Source organism: Gymnodraco acuticeps, unplaced genomic scaffold (assembly GCF_902827175.1).
Source record: "Gymnodraco acuticeps unplaced genomic scaffold, fGymAcu1.1, whole genome shotgun sequence".
In the NCBI taxonomy this organism is placed as follows: Eukaryota; Metazoa; Chordata; class Actinopteri; order Perciformes; family Bathydraconidae; genus Gymnodraco; species Gymnodraco acuticeps.
Window position 1 is genome coordinate 7,126 of NW_022989962.1, and position 21,566 is coordinate 28,691.

Genomic DNA, 21,566 nt, shown 5'->3' on the forward strand with positions numbered 1-21,566 from the left:
TCTGTAATTACAGAGGCCGGTGCAGTAAAATTAAAGTGGACGTATTTAAGTACACAGTGGGTTACGGTTCTCAGTGCTTATGTAATTACAGGAAGTGACACAGCAGTCGAACTAAATTAGATCAGTACCAACAACATGCTAAATCTGAGTTTTGGCAGCAAATTGAAAAAGGAATTGTATTTGCAAAATGATAATCAGTATTTCTGACACCAATTTAGTTTTGACTCACAATTCCCTTCCAATTATTTCTGTATAATATTCCTGACTTAAAAAGTAATTTAAAATCCTTTTGTAGGCCTACTTGTGATTTTGATTTGAACGGTCCATTTTCTTCTATTATTTTGACCAAAAATGTGAAAATAATCGTCATTTCTTTAAATTATTATATCCCGGAAAAAAGAAAAGAAAACAAATAAATTGACTGGCACCTTTTTTTTAAAATAGGAAGTAAACCTATTTGCGTTGCTATGTCACAATTGGACTTTAGATAGAATAATAATTCCTAGATAATTGTTAAGTCAAAATATTGTTTCATGTGAATTTCCTTTTTCACTTTCATCTCATTTCAATGGATCAATTAACAGACTAATTGTTCCATCTGCAGATCAGTGGAGCTCTATCTGTTCCCTCCATCAGCATTAATGTCTCAATCTGTCCATCAAGCCCCCGCCCCCCAAACCTCTCTGTCTCCCTCTTATCTCCCCCATTCACCCCCCCCCCCCCCGACTCACCTGCAGCCTTTTCTCCACAGGAAGCTGCTCACAATGCGTCTTTGTCGTGTGTTTATTAGAGCCTGAGATTCAAACAGAGCTTCAGTCACAGAGAGGGGGTGAGGAGGGGGTCACAGAGGGGCTCACAGAGGGGGAGACAGAGGCAGATGGAGGTGAGGACGGTGGGTTGGGATTGCAAAAATCATAAAAATATAAAGATACAGTATTTAAAATATATATTAAATTGGCGTATTCTTTTTTGGGAAGTTTTCCCTCTCTGACTGCATTTAGCTAACTTTTAGTACTTCTTTGCTTTACTGTACATAATCTTGACTTAAAAGTTAAAAAAAGTGACTTTCTTATTTAAAATGTTGACTTATTGTCATTTAATTGGGAAGTTATTTAGGTTTGTGTGCATGTAAATGGTCTGCAAAGGCTAACATCCTTGTGTTCCCTCCAGAGGGAGTTTCTCTCACACACACACCTTTGTTTACTTCCGGAACATACTTAACTAAAGCTGTCAAAAAATGTAATGTAGTGGAGTGGAGTTAAAAATGTCCCTTTGTTGAAGCATAAAATGGAATAAGAAACTTATGATAAACCATTAAAAGAGTACCTACTTCTTCCTTTTATATACAATATTTGCCACCATACGTTAACTGGTTGTTGGGGGCTTAATGGCTAACTGCTTTGTGTACTACTACTCGCGATTCTATTGGCTAGCGCTCCAACACATTGTATGATAGGGGGGGGACATCTCTAAGAGGTTGACCAATCACAACAGAGCCGGCCAGCTAATCAATCGGAGCAGACTGGGCTCTGGTTTCAGACAGAGGGTGAAAAGAGGTGCTGCAGCACAGGGAGGACTCTTTAAAGTAGAGACACTACATACTGATATACACCTGAACATCAGCAGGAGAGGACTCTTTAAAGTAGAGACACTACATACTGATACTATACACCTGAACATCAGCAGGAGAGGACTCTTTAAAGTAGAGACACTACATACTGATATACACCTGAACATCAGCAGGAGAGGACTCTTTAAAGTAGAGACACTACATACTGATATACATGAACATCAGCAGGAGAGGACTCTTTAAAGTAGAGACACTACATACTGATATACACCTGAACATCAGCAGGAGAGGACTCTTTAAAGTAGAGACACTACATACTGATATACACCTGAACATCAGCAGGAGAGGACTCTTTAAAGTAGAGACACTACATACTGATATACACATGAACATCAGCAGGAGAGACTCTTTAAAGTAGATACACTACATACTGATATACACACCTGACATCAGCAGGAGAGGACTCTTTAAAGTAGAGACACTACATACTGATTATACATCTGAACATCAGCAGGAGAGGACTCTTTAAAGTAGAGACACTACATACTGATATACACCTGAACATCAGCAGGGAGGACTCTTTAAATAGAGACACTACATACTGATATACAGCCTGAACATCAGCAGGAGAGGACTCTTTAAAGTAGATACACTACATACGATATACACCTGAACATCAGCAGGAGAGGACTCTTAAAGTAGAGACACTACATACTGATATACACCTGACATCAGCAGGAGAGACTCTTTAAAGTAGATACATACATACTGATATACACCTGAACATCAACAGGAGAGGACTCTTAAAGTAGAGACCACTACATACTGATATACACCTGAACATCAGGCAGGAGAGGACTCTTTAAAGTAGAGACACTACATACTGATATACACCTGAACATCAGCAGGAGAGGACTCTTTAAAGTAGAGGACACTACATACTGATATACACCTGAACATCAGCAGAAGAGGACTCTTTAAAGTAGAGACACTACATACTGATATACACCTGAACATCAGCAGGAGATGGAGACCACAAGTACAAATATCCTCCACAGATAAAGACTTTCTGTTTTGAGATGAAATCACGAGTGACGTTAAAGGACTCTTGTTTGTTTCCCAGTCAGAACATATTTATTATTACTGGGGTATTTATGGGAGATTTGCTTGCAGAGCAACAAACAAATCTAAATAAGACATTTAGATTTATCAAACTTATGGAGATAATTTCTTCCAGACGGAGACAAAATAAATGAAGTGACGTTTAATAGAAATATCCATGAAAGTGGAAAATGATGAGATCATTAACTCAAACTGCTGCTGTTAACAAGCAAACAAATACTTAATAAACAGTGACTTCCTTATTCTATATATTCACTTAGAGAGTGATATTGGACTTGCTATTTAATTGTATGTCTTGTAATTTTGACTTGCATTGAATAAGAAATCCTGATTTTACTATCACATGATTTTTCACTTTGAAGTTAAAAAACTGATTAAAATAATTATACTTTTTAATATTACTCTCTAAAGTTTGACGACAAGCGTAAAAAATACTCTGATAATTTTGATTTACTGTCTAAAAGATTTCACCCTTAAAATCTTAAAGGACACAAACGATTTCTGACTTAAATAATAATAATAAATATGCTGGCAAAAGTTGAACATATTGACTGTAAATGTAATATTTTATCTCACAATTATCTCTTTTAATGTATATTTTTTGACTTGCCATACCTATTGTTCCTAATGTGTCATCAATACATTATTCCAATCAACTGAAACACACAGACATGTAGAAGTACATTAAGATTAAGAACAAGGCATAACAATCAATTGTGATCCAGAAATGGTTGAAAATAAAATAAAATAAGTCCAGAATTAACAGCTGTGAGTCGGAGGGTCTTGTGTTTTTGCTGACTCGCTCTGAAGGTCACGTCTTTCCAACGGAGAGAGATATTTCCTGACTCAGCAAATTCACAAGCTGCAAAACTGTCAAAAAACACACCAAGACTTCCTTTCTTTCTCACTGACTGAGGGAAAACACTCCCCAGAATATGTCATGTTTCAAAAGGCTTGCATCCTATCAGTATTTTTCGACGAAACTCCAATAGAGTTTGGTCAAAATATCGATTTTATGATTAATTGAAACAGTTTTAATCCTGATTTTCTGACACACTCAGATCACAGGAACAATCGTTATCTTTGATTATATCACCAGCTTTTTCACTTGAAAATACACAAGATTTTACTTACCATTGAGTGGCTTTTCAGAGGCTTATAAACATGTGCACTACCTCATTCCTTTGTCCTGTTTTAACTAGAAAAGTCAGATATGTTTCCATGTGTTTATTTCATGAGCGCAGGGCTTTAGAACATTATATTTATCCCTGTCCTTGAACTGAATAACTGAGAATGTTTGAATGCTCATATTTACGATTGTACTGATGGAACATGAAAGCAGCATTAGCTCAGTTTAACTTTCCTACCTTCCAAGGATTTAATGTCAAACACACACACACACACACACACACACACACACACACACACACACACACACACACACACACACTGTATTCAGCAGGTTGATGGACGGTCCAGTGAAATCGTAGTCCAGTTAGAGAAACTCTATCTGTCTCCTCTGTCTGCCCAGCTGTCTGTTGACTGCACGCATACATACACACACACACACACACACACGTCCATCTGTCGACCTCTCCTCTCTCCCCCAGCTCAGCAGGCTAATTAACTAATGTGCTGATCTTTCACTGCCTCGTGTGTGTGTGTGTGTGTGTGTGTGTTGTGTGTGTGTGTGTGTGTGTGTGTGTGTGTGTGTGTGTGGGTGTGTGTGTGTGTGTGGTGTGTTGTGAGTGTTTGTGTGTGTGTGTGTGTGTGTGTGTGTGTGTGTGTGTGTGTGTGTGTGTGTGGTGGTGTGGTGTGTGTGTGTGTGTGTGTGTGGTTGTGTGTGTTGTGGTTGTTGATGTGTGTTGTGTGTGTGTGTGTGTGTGTGTGTGTGTGTGTGTGTGTGTGTGTGTGTGCGTCACGGGGTTAATTGTCGGGCTCGTCTTACTGTACCTCTCTGTCGCTGCTGGTTTGAAAACCATTGAGAAGACGTCTTGTAACGCTCCGTCTTTCAGCCGAAACTGTTCTTCTAGTGTCTCAGTTAGCGGGAGCCGCACTCCTCATCACGGCTGTCAGATTCGTGACTTTGTGAAAGTTAATCTGAGCTCAGCTGTGTCTAGGGTTTTTTATTTTAAATGTTCAAAGACGTCTCCCAAAAGAGCCTCTTCTTCTTCTTCTTCTTCTTCTTTCCTTCTTCTTCCTCAGATGATTAATGAAGCTCAGACCTCCCACGTGTCTGAAGTCACGTCTCAGTTGCCAGATGTAAAATGACACACTGACTCTGTAATTAACACGACAGGGCAGCGGATTACAGAAGTTTGTTTGTCAGGACTTATTAAAGCTGTCAGTTTTGATTTAAAATCCCCCCCAAAAAGACTTGAGCTCAGATATCAGAGCTGCAGGAATCTGGTGTTTCCTCTCAGAAGTAGATCAAACCTTCCTGTAGCTTCAACTAAATGTTCATTTCATTGTTGATTATTAGAAGGGTTGCGACGTCAACATTGAGTTGTGCAAAATATCCCCTTGCAGGACGAGCAATCTCAAAAAGGCAAATAACAGCAACTACTGTATGAGAACGACTTTTTTGCTGCTTACTACGACGAAACAACCTATCTGTGCAGATTTTTAAGAATCAACCAAAATGTATCACGGTTTTAAACAATCAAAGAAGACCCCGCTAAGTATTGAACAAAACCTGAAAGGAAAAACATAGAAAAATAACATTTTGTCTTAAAACAAAAAGTCAGTTGGATGATGGCTTTTTCAACCAAATGTGTATATAAAGCCAAAAATAGGAATCGTCAACATAGAGTAAAAACTTCTGTAGTTTTCCATTTCAAAATATACACACAATATACATATACATATATATATATTGCATAAAATGTAATTTTTGTAACAATATTGTGCAGTCGTCGTTCTGCCAAATTATCAATCAATCTTTCAGTTCAAGAATCAAATATATTGAATTTATATTTGAATAAAAAGGGAAATATTCACACTGGACAAACAGATGTCAAAACAAGTGAACACAATAAAACAACATTAATGCAAAATACATCAATAAAAGACAAGGAAATAATAATAAAATAACAATGTAAATACATTTAGAGCAGCAACCAGTAAGAACTAAGACGACATGTGAATTAAAACCGTTTAAAAAGTGGGAATTAAGAGCAAACGTTGACCTTAAATTAAATAGGAAATCAAATAAGTCACATGGGCTAACAACCGGTAACAGCAGTACGAATAAAACAGCATTTCCTGTAAAGATGATATTGTTGGAGCCCGTTGATTGTCTGCTGTTAGAGGATAACATCTAAAGGTATAGTTGTCTCTGGGAATAAGCGGTGAACCTGAGGGCTGTTTAGTTCTCAGAAGCTTGTCACAGATTGTGCGGTGCCGTGTAGGGTCTTGAAAAAACAAGCATCACAAATTTAAAATCAATTGTAGAACGTACTGGAAGCCGCTGTAACGACCTAAAGCTGCACGGTCGTGTTTCCCGACACAAACAGAGAACAGGTCTTTAGATTGGAGCGGATCGATGTGTGTGTTCCTGTTGGATTGAAACGCTCTGATACCGTCTGTGAGGAGGCTTTACAGCCACTTCACCCTCTGATGGGCGACAGTAGGGTTTTTCACAACTGGTGGGAAATATACTTCAACCAAGACACTCAAAACCGATGTATTGTATGTAGTAGTATTTAAATCATAAAAAATATGGAATATGAAGGCTCACAAAACGGAGCATGCCCATAACAAATATCTGACTGTTAATACAGCATTATATCCATTTTCATGTTCATTTATTTGCAGAGTAGGATCGAATATGTGGGAGTTTTGTGTGGTACATGAATGCATCGTAAAAATAAAGGAATTGGTGTATCTTGATGGTAGGGAATCTCGGATCACAATAATCCTGAAAGCGAAAGTAATGAAAACGTTGAGAGAATTAAAAATATCGGAGAATATAAGAAACAGACAGAGGAGAAAGCGAGGCTCTTTGTTTCCACTCTCAGTTTCTCATATTCTCTCTTATTGATTCATGTGCCCATGCTGAAGCCCGATATGAAGCTCTGCCACAGTCGAGGGTTCAATTCCCACCAGGACGCCCACGCTCAGAACATTTCAGCTTTTAACGCAGAAAAAAACTCCTTCAGGGAAAGAAGAAAACCCTCCATTTTGTCTCGTTCATGAGTTTAGATTAGGATTAAACTGATTTCACTGCTGTGTGTGTTGTGTGTGTGTGTGTGTGTGTGGTGCTGTGTGTGTGTTGGGTGTGTGTGTGTGTGGTGTGTGTGTGTGTGTGTGTGTGTGTGTGTGTGTGTGTGTGTGTGTGTGTGTGGTGTGATGTGTGTGTGTGTGTGTGTGTGTGTGTGTGTGTGTTAGTGTGTGTGTGTGTGTGTGTGTGTGTGGGTGTTTGTGTGTGTGTGTGTGTGTGTGTGTGTGTGTGTGTGTGTGTGTGTGTGTGTGTGTGTGTGTGTGTGTGTGTGTGTGTGTGTGTGTGTGTGTGTGTGTGTGTGTGATTAGAGCTGTCAGTCAAACGTAAGCGGAGTAGAAATCGCTGCCAGGATGAGAGTGAAGTTTCCATCAGCTCAGTGCTGAAGCTTTATGAGAGAATCAGTGAGAATACAGACAGAAACAGATCAATACCTCTATCACACACACACACACACACACACACACACACACACACACACACACACACACACACACACACACACACACACACACACAGCTAATCTCTACACTGTCAGAGGAATCCTGTGTGTGTTGGAGAGTTTTTTTGTGAATAATGAGGACTAAAAGCTCCATTTCATTCTGGAGACATTTTTTCTTCAGTCTCATACATATGAAAAGTCAGAATGACTGAGATTGAAGTCAGGATATCGCGGGTAAGAAAGTCTGAATATTGTAGGTTAAAGTCAGGATTTGTTGGTGGATGTCCAAATGATAACACGCAGAATAAACCAGATTGAGAAGGTTTATCTATATAATGTTAGTTTGAACCTTCATTCTAACCAGTCTGTCTAACAGTGTGAATACTAGGTTTTCAGCACGATATGTATTATAGCGATTTATCTGGAGATCAATCTGGTTGCTGATATCACAAAGTCTGGCACGATACCTTTTGTTTCAGAGTCTGTTAATCTTTTAATATAAACCTTAAATAGACTTTGCTATTCGCTATGTACCAAAGTGCCACCTTTTTCATGTTCAAGCAATGTTTTAATGCTAAGGAACAAGAGGCACTTTGACCAAAATGGCGACACAGACAGGCGATGGGAATTTCAAAATAAAGGCATATGAACCGATATGTATTCACATGCATTCTTTAGATTCTGAACAGATTCCTGTAGTTGATCACATTATAACACTCTCTCTCTCTCTCTCTCTCTCTCTCTCTCTCTCTCTCTCTCTCTCTCTCTCTCTCTCTCTCTCTCTCTCTCTCTCTCTCTCTCTCTCTCTCTCTCTCTCCACAGCCATGCCCCGTTAAAGCGGCCTCCTCTTCCTCAGTCCTGCAGCAGATCTCCTCCTCTTCCTCCTCCCCTCCTCTCCTCCTCCATCCCTCCATCCTCCTCCTCTCTCTCTCCACCATGTTCCCCTCTTCCTCACCTCTCCTCCTCTTCCTCCTCCTCTCCCTCCTCTCCTCCCCCCTCCTCTCGGCCCCAGCTCTTCCCCCCCCTCCCCCCTTGGCGACGGGTCGGGTGGTGTTTCGGCCGTTCGACACCTCCCTCACTCACCTGACGGTCCACCGGAGGACGGGCGAGGTGTTCGTGGGCGCCGTCAACCGTGTGATGAAGCTGTCGTCCAATCTGACGGAGATGAGGAGTCACATGACCGGCCCGGTGGAGGACAACGCCAAGTGTTATCCCCCCCCCAAGCGTCAGGGCCTGCGCTCACCGGTCAGTACACCTGTCTCACTGCTGTCTCGCTGCTCCACCTGTCTGTCTGATCGGCTACTTGTCATTTTTATGCCATATTGTACAATCACACATTTAGGAGATTTATGACTTTAAAATTGAAAAAAGTTTTTGACTTACTGAACCCTAAATACAAATTATTATATTTTTAATAATTTTTAATATATATTATAAAATAACTTTTTTAATGACCTGATAATTATGAAATGTTTTATTCATTTTTTTATGACCTATTATAATATGGCTTTTCATGAAATGACTATAGTATGACTTTTTGTAGTCTGTCTAGTAGATCTGTACCAAGTGACATTTATTCACAGCTTTAATCAAGATTTTTAAATCAAGCTATGAATGTATTTTATTACAGGACAAAAAGTGATTTTACTGATTTAATTAGTTTTATTAAATCAACTTTCTTTGATGAGTACAACTTGAAAGTGCACACCTCTCTTTTGGGGGGAAAGCAAACAACCACAATTATGGTTTTAAAGGGGACCTATCATGCAAAATGCACTTTTTGATGTCTTTTATACATAAATATGTGTCTCACGCAGCGTCAGAAAATAAAACCCTCTCTCTTTTCCTCCGTACCCAAATCTTTTAAAAACGGGGGGTACAACGAGCGGATACAGATTTGCTGCCAATATGACGTAATTTCCGATGGTGGACCCACAGAGAGTTGCTATCAGAAACAATGCCTGACATGTTTTGGACGTAATCTCGTCTTTGTTTACATTAGCCTCGCTAACACGCAGAGCTAACCTGTACTGGAGAGAGCATGTGTTTAAAAAGCAGGAAATCAAAAGGAACTCATCTTGTGATAAACCCGCAAGAGAAAAAGCATTTGAGCTCCATACTGTTTCAGAGATAATCCTTGATGTGGTTTGGAACAGGATGGCGTTTTATCACAGCAGAATTTAACTTTATCTCCGGTAGAATTCTGAGCAGGCATATCTGAGACCCATAATATATGCCTTAAAATAGCTTGATAGGTGCACTTTAAAACATGTTGTGAGTATTGGCAATTCTTAATTGAATCAATCATTTTTTAATTCTAGTGTAGCCTACTGTAGGACTCCAGCGTTATTTGGAACAATCCTTCATAGCCACTACTGGAATCTAATTTACACTAGAAGACTAATAATATTAATCAGGCCTACTCCTTTTCTGCGACTTTGCACAATCACCAGCTTTAAACAGAATGGATGGACTTGCAAAAAGCCAACATCCAAATAAACTGTGCAACATTTTCATAAAAAGTTTCAAGGTTTTCTGGGTCTTCATTCTCACCTGTCTAACCTCCACCTGTGTCTCTCCCCCCCCCTCAGACTGGACTCCTCAGACAACGTGAATAAACTCTTGCTGGTGGATTACACCGGGAACAGGCTGGTGGCGTGCGGCTCCATCTGGCAGGGCGTCTGTCAGTTCCTCCGACTCGAAGACCTCTTCAAACTCGGAGAGCCTCATCACCGCAAAGAGCATTACCTGTCCGGAGCCAGAGAGGCTGATGGGATGGCAGGTGAGCATCGGGGGGGTCAGTTATATATACATGGACAGGTAGAGATTCAAGAGAAAGATTGTAGGGGACAGACTTCAAAAACAGATGGAAGCAACCATCCTGAATCTCATTGAAACTTTGTTTGAAAATAATCAAGTAAATGCTAACTCATGCTATCGGTAAATGCAGAGAAGGTCACTTGGGCTCAGAGGTTGCGTTAGACTTTTTCGCTGCACGTCATTTTGACGAACAAGATCGTAACATTTCAATGATTTGTTCGACAACGTTAGGTTTGAAAATGGTATCATTTCCTTTTTGGAGGGCATGCATAACACGGAAAAACACCGGAGCCTCGCTGCGGGGAAGCTTTGGCGCTGTTCCGAGTTCTAATCCGTCAAAATGATGGACTGCTTTCAGATTTTTCCGTCATTGTTAAAAAAATCTGTCATAGACGGAAACTATTCGATTAACGCGACCTCTGCTTGGGCTAACCATTAACTAGCTAACAAGCTAACAAGCTTACATTCATCCTGGTTTTTTTTTCTCCAGAGTCCGATGAAAAGATGGATGTTTCAACAGACAATGCACACTGGTCCAGGATTTGTTTAGCCTAGCTTAGCACAAATACTGGAATATATATATATTTTAAAGTGACTATGTGTTTTTAGTTAGGCCTCTAAGTCTCAAATACAGAGTTGTATTGTCTGCATTCGACAGTCCGTGCTGTCGTTCCCACTGCAGATTTAAATTCAGAAACATTAATTAGATTTGTCCTCGTATCACGTCAAATTTCTGTCAATCTTTCTGCCATAAAAATTAGAAACAGATCCCTAGGGTTTCCTTGTAGCTTTGTTCTTTACAAGCTAGAGAAACATTTCAACCTGCAGCTGTCAGTCAAGCGTCAACATGTTGTGCAGGTTTTTATTGTAAATCAGATGCTGTTTTATTTTGAACAAAAACCCGAATGAAAACTGTCGGGACAAAACAGAAGATGATTGACAAACAACACGAACATGACAGTCCTCATATCTCCGCTCTCTAAAACTTTCAGTGGGTTTCTGATTTATCTGTTCACATGTCACCCACCGTGCTGTGATATAAACATTAGATTGTTATATCTCATTATTGTACGACTTGATCTCATGATTGTAAGTTCTTAAATGGTTCGATACGAATACTGAGACAGCCTTGAGGGGACATTAGCAGGACTTATGCTGTTAACATGTAAAGACCAGTGACAGCCCTATAAAAACTTGTTAAAATATTCTTTAGACGTTGTTACAAGGCTCTTCTTGTGTATCTTCTTAATATTAATTTTACCTTTTTAGTTTAATAATAATAATATATTTTATTTCTATAGCGCTTTTCTTGAACCCAAAGACGCTTTACATTTGGGAGGGAGGGTAGACAAACAAAACAAAAACAAAAACAAAGCCAAAACAGAAAAGCAGTCAGGAGGAAGTTGATTGAGAGGGGGGGGGGGGCTTATGGATACAGAGTTGAAGAGGTGGGTTTTGAGGCGGGACTGGAACAGGGTGAGGGACTCAGACTCACGGAGGTATTGGGGGAGGGAGTTCCAGAGCTTCGGGGCTGCCACAGAGAAGGCTCTATCCCCAAAGCTCCGGAGTTTGGCCTTGGGGATGGAAAGCAAACCGGCTGAGGTGGATCTGAGGGACCGGGGTGGTTGGTAGAGGATGAGGAGGTCAGTGAGGTATGGGGGGGGGGATGGTGGAGGGCTTTGAAAGTGAGGACCAGGAGTTTGTCGTGGATGCGGTGTGAAACGGGGAGCCAGGTGGAGTTCTTTGAGGACCGGGGTGATGTGACGATTTGGTGTGGGTGAGGAGTCTGGCGGCTGCGTTCTGGACACGCTGGAGTCTATACCATTGAGATCCATAATCTATTTTACAAGGGCGTCCTAAACAAGACAGCAGTATTAAACCTTTTCGTATAGAAGCACCAGTCGTAAAACAAACATTAAACTGGATCAAATGATAAACGAGCAGTGTTCAGTAACAGGGCGTCAAGTCAAGCAGTCCATAATCCTACTTTCACCCTAAAATTAAGCCTTTTTATATATTAATCTATCTTAATTGACTCTGTAGCTTACATCAGTATGAAGTTGCATACTTTAAAAGCACATTCAAGAAGGTGTGGTTTTGAGGAATGACATAATGTGTCTCTTTACAACTACTGATAGGGTTAGGGTTAGAAAATGTTCCTGGGTTCCTATTAATATTACTATCCACTTTTAACGAGTTTCGTTCTTGTTATGTGCTTCGGCTAGTTTGGTCTGTAGTTGGTTCAACTTTGGGACAACTTAAGAACCAGTTTACTTTTCCGGCAACCAGAGTCCGAGGGAACCCACGGCACGTTGCTGTAGCGCCATATAATGAATAATATGGTGAATGTTCTGCGACTTTACGGCTTTAAAATATATGATTGTGTTCTTGCCACTTTTCGATCTTGGTGCTTCTGCTTATGTTACTACTTTGTGCTCTCGCCCTGAGCTGTTAGTGCTCCAGTTAATCTCTGACATGTGGCTCTCGGTTCTGGTGGCTGCTGGTTGAGTATATTTGGGGCCAGAGTTGGACTTAATTTCAAGGCCGGTGCTGATACAGTGGAAACACCAAATACTGGTTTGCAATTGGGCACCAGCTTCAAACTGGCACTGGCACTGCCTCAGTGGAAAAGGAGTAGAAAGGGTCTGAAATGGCTTCATTGGTTAATTCAGATGGAGGCTGGAAACTCTGAATCACAGATCAGCAGATACTTTCAAAATCGCTATTTATAGTCAGTATCTGTCTCTGTTTTTTATTATTTACTGAACACCCTGTCCTTGAAATTGAAATTCTCTGTCTGTATCTGCCAAAAGGACTCCGTAGTAAACTCTGCAGATTCATCTATAAAACATTCGGCGATTGTGAACCATCTCCTCTTTCTCCAGGTGTGGTTGTTGGGGAGGACGATTGGACTGCAGATCCGATGAGAAAGAAGCCGATGAAGGGTGGCAGCCGCCTCTTCATCGGCGCCGCCATCGATGGAAAGTCGGAGTATTTCCCCACGCTGTCCAGCAGGAAGCTGGTGGCGGACGAGGAGAGCGTCAACATGTTCTCTCTGGTCTACCAGGACGAGTTTGTCTCCTCTCAGATCAAGATCCCGTCCGATACGCTGTCCTTATACCCGGCCTTCGACATCTACTACGTGTACGGATTCTCCAGTCGCACCTACGTCTACTTCCTGACGCTGCAGCTGGACACGCAGCTCACGCAGATGGACGCCGGCGGGGAGAAGTTCTTCACCTCTAAGATCGTGAGGATGTGCTCCAACGACACCGAGTTCTACTCCTACGTGGAGTTTCCTCTGGGCTGCACGAAAGACGGCGTGGAGTACCGGCTGGTTCAGGCCGCGTACAAACAGAAGCCCGGGCGGAGGCTGGCGCAGGCGCTCGGTCTGACGGAGGACGACGATGTGCTCTTCGTCGTCTTTTCACAGGTGAGCTACCTTCATGTCTTTCATTATTGTCAAGCACTTTGAATTGCCTTGTGTTGAAAGGTGCTGTATAAATAAACTTGCCTTGCCTTCAGCTTCCTCCGTTCTGATTGGACGTCTTTATCTGGACTCTATACTCGTTTGTTTATTCCTTTCGTTGCCTCTATTTTTTCTTTTCTTTTTTATTCCCTTGTCTCTTTCAATGTCTGTTATTTCCTTTGTATTGATCTATTCCTGTTTTGTCAGTTTAAATGTCTTCCCTTAGCTTTCTTATTTTGTCTTATTGTTGATTTTTATTTATTTATTTAGCTGTTTTTTGTCTTGTTTCTGGTCTGTCTATATTTCGTCTTTTTAGGGTTTCTTTATTTTTTCTTCTTCCATTTCTACCTTTCATTTTATCCATTCACAATTCAAAAATATGCCTTTTCTTTACTCCTTTTTCCATATTCCCCCGTCTTGTCTTAACTTTTCGATAACAATATTCTGTTTTTTCCATTCCTTGTTTGTCTAACGTCTAGACTGCAGACGTTAGACAAATCAAAAGATCAAAAGAAATAACTGTTTACCCTACAAACATTTATTCTGATTGAAGCTTTCCAATTTCTTGTTGACTTTACTTCTTAAATGTTTCTTTCTTGCTTTACTTTTTCCTCAATCAGTCCTTCTTCTGCTTTTGTTCTTTCTCTAATTATTGGTTTGTTTTTACTTGTTGATGTTTTACTTTACTTTTTTTTCATCTTTTCAGTTTTCTTTTTGTCATTCACTATCGTTTCTTTTACTCTGACATTAGTGGCAGTGCCTTGTTTCAGAGATCCAAACCAGCACTTTTCAGACTCTTCTTTGTGTGTTTTTTTGTGTTTTCAGGGTCAGAAGAACCGCTCGAACCCCCCCAGAGAGACGGTCCTGTGTCTGTTCACGCTCCACGACATCAACCTCGCCATGAGGGAGAGGATCCGCTCCTGTTACCGTGGCGAGGGACGACTCTCGTTACCCTGGTTGCTCAATAAGGAGCTGCCCTGCATCCACACGGTGAGTTCAGTAAACCTTAAAACACTGATAAGAGACTGATAAGAGTTTGGAAGTTGTGTCTTGATGCTAACCCTTTATTTGCTAAATGTTTCCCAAACTCTCGCAAGACTCGCTGTTTGAACCCAAACCTGAACCGTTCGAGGTCGGATCTCTTGAGAGTTTACAAATCAAGGGTTACCATCTATAGCTATAACTATATCTATAACAAAAATTGTTGATACGGCTGAATCAGTCTGTATGTTAGCTATTCGTCTGTCGACCTATAACCTGCAGGGTGACCTTTACTTTCTTGCTAAAACGTTATGATTTTAAAGCGTAATTCCATCTAAGCTAACGTTAGGCTATGAAAGAACTACAGCACGGTCCACATGACTTCACGTCACCACCGCTAAGCTAAAGGCGGCTAATATTGGGCTATAAAAGAACTACAGCATGGTCACAGGGACTCACGTTACCACCGCTAAGCTAAAGGCGGCTAATATTGGGCTATAAAGGAACTACAGCACGATCACATGACTTCACCGTCACCACCGCTAAGCTAAAGGCGGCTAACGTTAGGCTATAAAGGAACTACAGCACGGTCACATTACTTCACGTCACCACCGCTAAGCTAAAGGCGGCTAATGTTGGGCTATAAAGAAACTACAGCAGCGGTCACATGACTTCACATCACCACCGCTAAGCTAAAGGCGGCTAATGTTGGGCTATAAAGGAACTACAGCACGGTCACATGACTTCACGTCACCACCGCTAAGCTATAGCGGCTAATGTTGGGCGTGATGATGTTTAGTTGTCTCATTTAAACACTTGTTAGCAACTGCTGTTTTTAAATTCACCTGTGGGGTTTTTACTGAGGTATTTTATGTCGTAGAAAAAAAAAATCAGCTTGTGTTAACCACAGACCTTATTTCAGAACTAAAACCATTGACGAGGCAACAGGAAGTGTTAAAACGCCGACTCATTTTCGGTTTTAGGACTCATTACTGCACCACACCTGAAACACACTGATTTAATACTATACTACATTTGTGCTTCCTATACTATAATATACCTGTCTATAATGGAGCTCTTCATCCCAAAGATCTTTCCAGAGATATCCCCCCCCTCTTCTCTCTCTGCAGTGGGGTTATTTCAGGTCGGGGGGGGGGGTGGGTAGATGATGTTCTTATTCATGGCAGTAATGGCCTGCAGGGTAACCATGGTAACCCAGTACAGGGAAACCCGCCAGGATACGAGTTCGGGATGGAGAGGGGGGGAGTCTGGATTTGGGAATATGGAAATGGGGGAGGGAGATAGGTGGTCGCCCCCGGCAACTAACTAACCAATGAAGCAACTAACCAACTCAATATCTAACTAACGAATGACAACCAATCAGCCGTGAGATGATGAAAGTGATGAAATATGAGATAATGAGCTATGATATTGGTGTGTGTGTGTGTGTGTTGTGTGTGAGTGAGTGTGTGAGAGTGTGTGTGTCAGAGTGTGTGTGTTTTGAGGGCAAAGACAGAGGAGGTGGGGCCAGTGTCCAGGCTCTGACCTCCTTCTTTTATCATAAACAGCAGGGAGTGTGTGAGTGTGTGCTCATGCATGAATGTAATATGACAAGGTCCTTGTTCGTGTGTGTTTTATTTGTGTATGTGTTTATTTGTGTGTGTGTGTCTCAGTCTTGTTTTTCATTAAGCGTCACCAGCAGGCCGCCTGTCTGCACAACATGTAACAATCTGTCCTGTACGTGTCTGTGTGTGTGTGTGTTTGTGTGTGTGTTTTGTACCTTCAGGACTTTCCTTCACACTTAATGATGATCTGTCTGCCATGCACACACACACACACACACACACACACACACACACACACACACACACACACACACACACACACACACACACACACACACACACACACACACACACACACACACACACACACACACACACACACACGTTCTTCTTCACTTGTGACAATCCCGTGTGTTTTGCTGCAGTCTGCTGTTATTGCCTCCATGTTTCCTTTGTGCAGCTCACCTGAGCTTTTTTTACTGTTCATTCAACGATTAAGAGTAAAATAATAAGTACTTTAATGCTTCAGTATTTCTTAAATTGCAGAAGAAGAAGGCATGCAGGATTTCAGCCCTAATTACTAGGGCTGTCAGTCGATTAAAATAGTTAATCGCACATTTTTTATCTGTTCTAAATGTACCTTAGAGGAATATTTTTCAAGTTTTGAATACTCTTATCAACATATGAGTGGACAAATATGCTTTATGCTAATGTTTATTATCATTTGAACAATGACAAATATTCTCATGAATATTAAACACAACAACTTCTGAACATTACAAATATTCGCCTCAATTCAACCTGGAACCTCTCTCAGTGTGTGTGTGCGTGTGTGCGTGTGTGTGTGTGTGTGTGTGTGTGTGTGTGTGTGTGTGTGTGTGTGTGTGTGTGTGTGTGTGTGTGTGTGTGTGTGTGTGTGGTGTGTGTGTGTGTGTGTGTGTGTGTGTGTGTGTGTGTGGTGTGTGTGTGTGTGTGTGTGTGTGTGTGTGTGTGTGTGTGTGTGTGTGTGTGTGTGTGTGTGTGGTGTGTGTGTGTGTGTGTGGTGTGTGTGTGTGTGTGATGGATCGTTGGAGCTATGTGCAACTCAAGGCATATGCTCGAACGGGAGCTGCCTGGACGCTGCAATCATGTTGCGCACTATCCGTGCTGAGTGTGCTGACTTCTCGTACAATGTCCCACTGTCTGGCTTCCTGCATAAAGTCAAGTGCTCGGCACAGTTGTGGCGAAATGTCGCTCCTCTGTTTTCATTTAAACAGCTCCTTGTATCTCCTTTTTGCGTTAACGCGTTATTAACTATTAACTTGACAGCCCTACTAATTACATTAATAATCTCTTGGTTTTGCTGTACTTATGGACCTTTTTTTGGAACAATACAATATATATTTAATAGGAGATGGAGGCTACTTGTCTCGTTACACTTGGAACAAATGCTTTGTTATCAGTTTTCCCAGGAACAAGACGCACACTCTGCCATTACAAGCAAAAGAAACGTGTTTTACCTCAAGTGCAGTTTCTTCTGGACAAAAGGCCAAATCTGAGGGTCTCGATACATAGATTTCAGAAATCTGATCAAAGATTGTAAGGCAAGGCAAGGCAAGGCAAGTTTATTTATATAGCACTTTTCAACACAAGGCAATTCAAAGTGCTTTACAAAAAATGAAAGACATTCAGAAAAAGGCATTTAAAAACAGTCATTAAAAAGAAAAGACAATAAAAGAAAAAAATACATGGATACAAGTTACAGTGCAGTTTAAGATGTGAATAGTTCAATTAAAAGCAGCGACAAAAAGAAAAGTCTTCAGCCTGGATTTAAAAGTAGTCAGAGTTGCAGCGGACCTGCAGGTTTCTGGGAGTTTGTTCCAGATATTTGGAGCATAATAACTGAACGCTGCTTTACCATGTTTAGTTCTGACTCTGGGGACAGAAAGCTGACCCCGTCCCTGAAGACCTATTTTAGGTTAACCCTTTTGGTTTCAGCCTACCATAATAACATATTAAAATGTTCTCTGACACCAGCCATGTTCTGAACAGTAAATATGAATTGTTACCATCACATTGGAGATACAGGGTCCCACTACTTATTAGGATTATACCGAAATAAAAACAACTGATTCAAAAACTGTCAATAAATAGTTAAAATCCATTCAAAAACTTGCATGCAACCAATGTAATGACTTAGTAGTAGTCATTCGTATGTGCATTCGTCTGGTTCACGTCAGTTTATCCTCTGTCTCCTCTGCTCTGAGACTCTGCAGTTTGAGGACAAAAGCAGAGTTTACTACGGACTCATTTTACAGGCAGGTAACGTTTCAAGGACAGGGTGTTTAGTAAATAAATAAAGGACATCTAAATAGTGATTCTGAAAGTATCCGCTGACACACACACACACACACACACACACACACACACACACACACACACACACACACACACACACACACACACACACACACACACACACACACACACACACAGCAGATCCTGTTTCAGAGTTTCCACCATGCTGCGATGCATCAAGGCCTTAACCCGATAATGACAGGGTGTTAGCCAACCTCTCTGTGTGTATAACTGTGTGTGTGTGTGTGTGTGTGTGTGTGTGTGTGTGTGTGTGTGTGTGTGACTGAGTTTGTGTGTGTGGACCCTGTAATAATAACCCTGCTCCTCCCTGTTTCTATACACTCCTCTCTCCACCCCGAAACTCTCAGAAGGACCAAACGTATACATCATCTCCGGTTAGACCAGGGGTCTGCAACCTTTTTGACCAAAAGAGCCATTTTGCCCCCTTTTCCACCAATGTGTTGGTCTGGAGCCGCAAAACCTAATTGATAGCATGATAGCTTATAAAGTTGAATATATTGTTACATCATAGACAAAAACTGAATTTCTTTTGCATTTATTATTTATTACATTATAGAAAACTGTTTACCTCTAATAATAAACAAAGAATTCTTATAAGGAGAATTAAAAGAAAATACACCGGCCTACTTTAAAATAAATCAACACAGCACTTGGGGAGTCCATTTGAAGAAAATGAATATAATTAAAATGGGCCCACTTTGAAATACATAAAAATATATAGCTGCACCGGATACAAGCGGCCGAGATCGGTTTTCTCCGCAGGGTGGCTGGTGTCTCCCTTAGGGATAAGGTGAGAAGTTCGGTCATCAGGGAGGGACTCGGAGTAGAGCCGCTCCTCCTTCGCGTTGAAAGGAGCCAGTTGAGGTGGTTCGGGCACCTAGTTAGGATGCCACCTGGGCGCCTCCCTAGGGAGGTGTTCCAGGCACGTCCAGCTGGGAAGAGACCGAGGGGTAGACCTAGGACCAGGTGGAGGGATTATATCTCTTTGCTGGCCTGGGAGCGCCTTGGGATCCCCCAGTCAGAGCTGGTTGATGTCGCCAGGGAAAAGAAAGTTTGGGGCTCTCTGCTGGAACTGCTACCCCCGCGACCCGACCACGGATAAGCGGGAGAAGATGGATGGATGGATGGATATAGCTGCACCCTAACAAGAGTTAACTGATTGAATTATGACTGAAGGTCGTCAGCTGTCTTCCTCTTCAGGGTTTTTCCTCGATATGTAAAGGCTGCAGCACCTTTGACAACTTCTCTCCACATATCAAACATAGCGGTAAGCCAGCATCGTTTGCTTGAAAGCAGATAACTCTAACCACGCAGAACTAAACCCTCTGTGTTCCTCCGGTACTTTTATTTTCTTTGATTTATCCATAGTTCGCTCATCGAGCCGGGGGTCAGGTTATTCGCCTGCAAGAAAAGGCGCTGGCGCGGGACCGTAGCAGGATGTGACGCATATTTTAGTTGACCTAATTAAAACCGTTTTGTTTTTTATTTATGTGTCACAGCATCACCTCAAAATACAAGATACGAAACATTTTCAACCGTGCAACAAAATATAAATATTCCTACAAATACTTTGATTCCCTTCTTATTTTTGTCTAAGCTCAAGGGAGCCAGAGCAGAGGGCTTAAAGAGCCGCATGTTGCAGAACCCTGGGTTAGACCATCTCATCAGCATAATGAAATAATAGATCCACACACACACACACACACACACACACACACACACACACACACACACACACACACACACACACACTGTATAATGTATCAACACTCACCTGGTTCGAGTCAGAGTAGATGATCACATTTGTGTTTCTGCTGAGGAGAGATTTAGAGCTACAGGTGTGTTTTAATTGATTGACAGGTATCTCAGCCAATCATTACAGGACACAACGTTTCCTTATTTCCCTTTTCTTCTTTTAGCCGTTTTCTGCTTGTGTTATAAAGCTAACATGCACCAGATTCCAGATGACTTCCTCTACCAATATGTCTTCTTCTTCATCTTAAGAAGACTGATATCATCCTGCAGCATTTCAAAGGAGTCAATAATATGTACTTCAACAATAAAGACGTTGTAATAACTTCTCCGCCCTCTCTGTCCTGCAGCCGAAGCAGATCGGGGATGATTTCTGCGGCCTGGTGCTGAACCAGCCTCTCGGGGGTCTGCGGGTCATCGAGGGCAGCCCGCTGTACGAGGACCGCACGGAGGGCATGGGGGCCGTCGCCGCCTACATCTACGGAGAACACACGGTGGTGTTCGTGGGGACACGCAGCGGGCAGCTCAAGAAGGTAGGAGGGAGCGAGGGGATGTGTGAAGCTGCTGTGTGGGGTTTGATCATAGGAGTCAACATGTCGATGTATCCTTGGGCGAGATACTTAACCCTGAGTTGCTCCCGATGGCCAACGGTGTGTGAATGTGTATGAATGTTAGTTCCTAGGCTAAGGTACACTGAATGGGTGTGAAAGGGTGAATGACTTGTAGCATGTAAAGCGCTTTGAGGGGTCGTAAAGCGCTAAGTACAGTCCATTCACCAGTTATACTTGGGACATGTTTCCACCCCTTTTGGAAATTGCCATTCTTTGTCCCCACCACTTTGCATTAGGATAACTTGTTTTTAAAATGTTCTGAGAATAGAAAAGGTAGATAGAAATGTGTATTTGCACAAGAGAGTGCATTCCTGGTGACACGTTTCATATTAGTAATAATTGAATAGAGAATAGCTTTGCAGCAGCGTAGCATAGTTACTTCTCTAGTTGTCAACAAAATATAGTTAATGCATAGTGGATTTTTAAATATGATAAAAAGTCTCCCCACCCACTTTTTCGAACAAAGTGACGCCCCTGGGTTTGATTGGGACATTTCTCCACCACTTTGCATTAGGATCATTTGTTTAAAAAAGTTCTGAAAACAGAAATAATTGTTGAGAAGGTTTATTTGCACAAGAGAACATCTGGACAATCTGGAGGACTGTTCACACTTTCTGGGTGTATTCCTGGTGCAGTTTGGACCTGCGACACGTTTAA

The 21,566-nt window shown here is 41.5% G+C and overlaps 1 protein-coding gene across 1 annotated transcript; it reads left to right on the forward strand.

The window, feature by feature from the left end:
* The first annotated feature begins 8,201 nt into the window (after positions 1-8,201).
* On the forward strand, positions 8,202-21,337 carry LOC117542884 (plexin A3-like). The gene is made up of 5 exons (XM_034210759.1): positions 8,202-8,598; positions 9,945-10,135; positions 13,059-13,606; positions 14,468-14,632; positions 20,649-21,337. Exons 2-5 carry the CDS (start codon positions 10,129-10,131, stop codon positions 20,964-20,966), a joined length of 1,038 nt encoding a protein of 345 aa, XP_034066650.1. The 5' UTR covers positions 8,202-8,598; positions 9,945-10,128; the 3' UTR covers positions 20,967-21,337.
* The last annotated feature ends 229 nt before the right edge of the window (positions 21,338-21,566 follow it).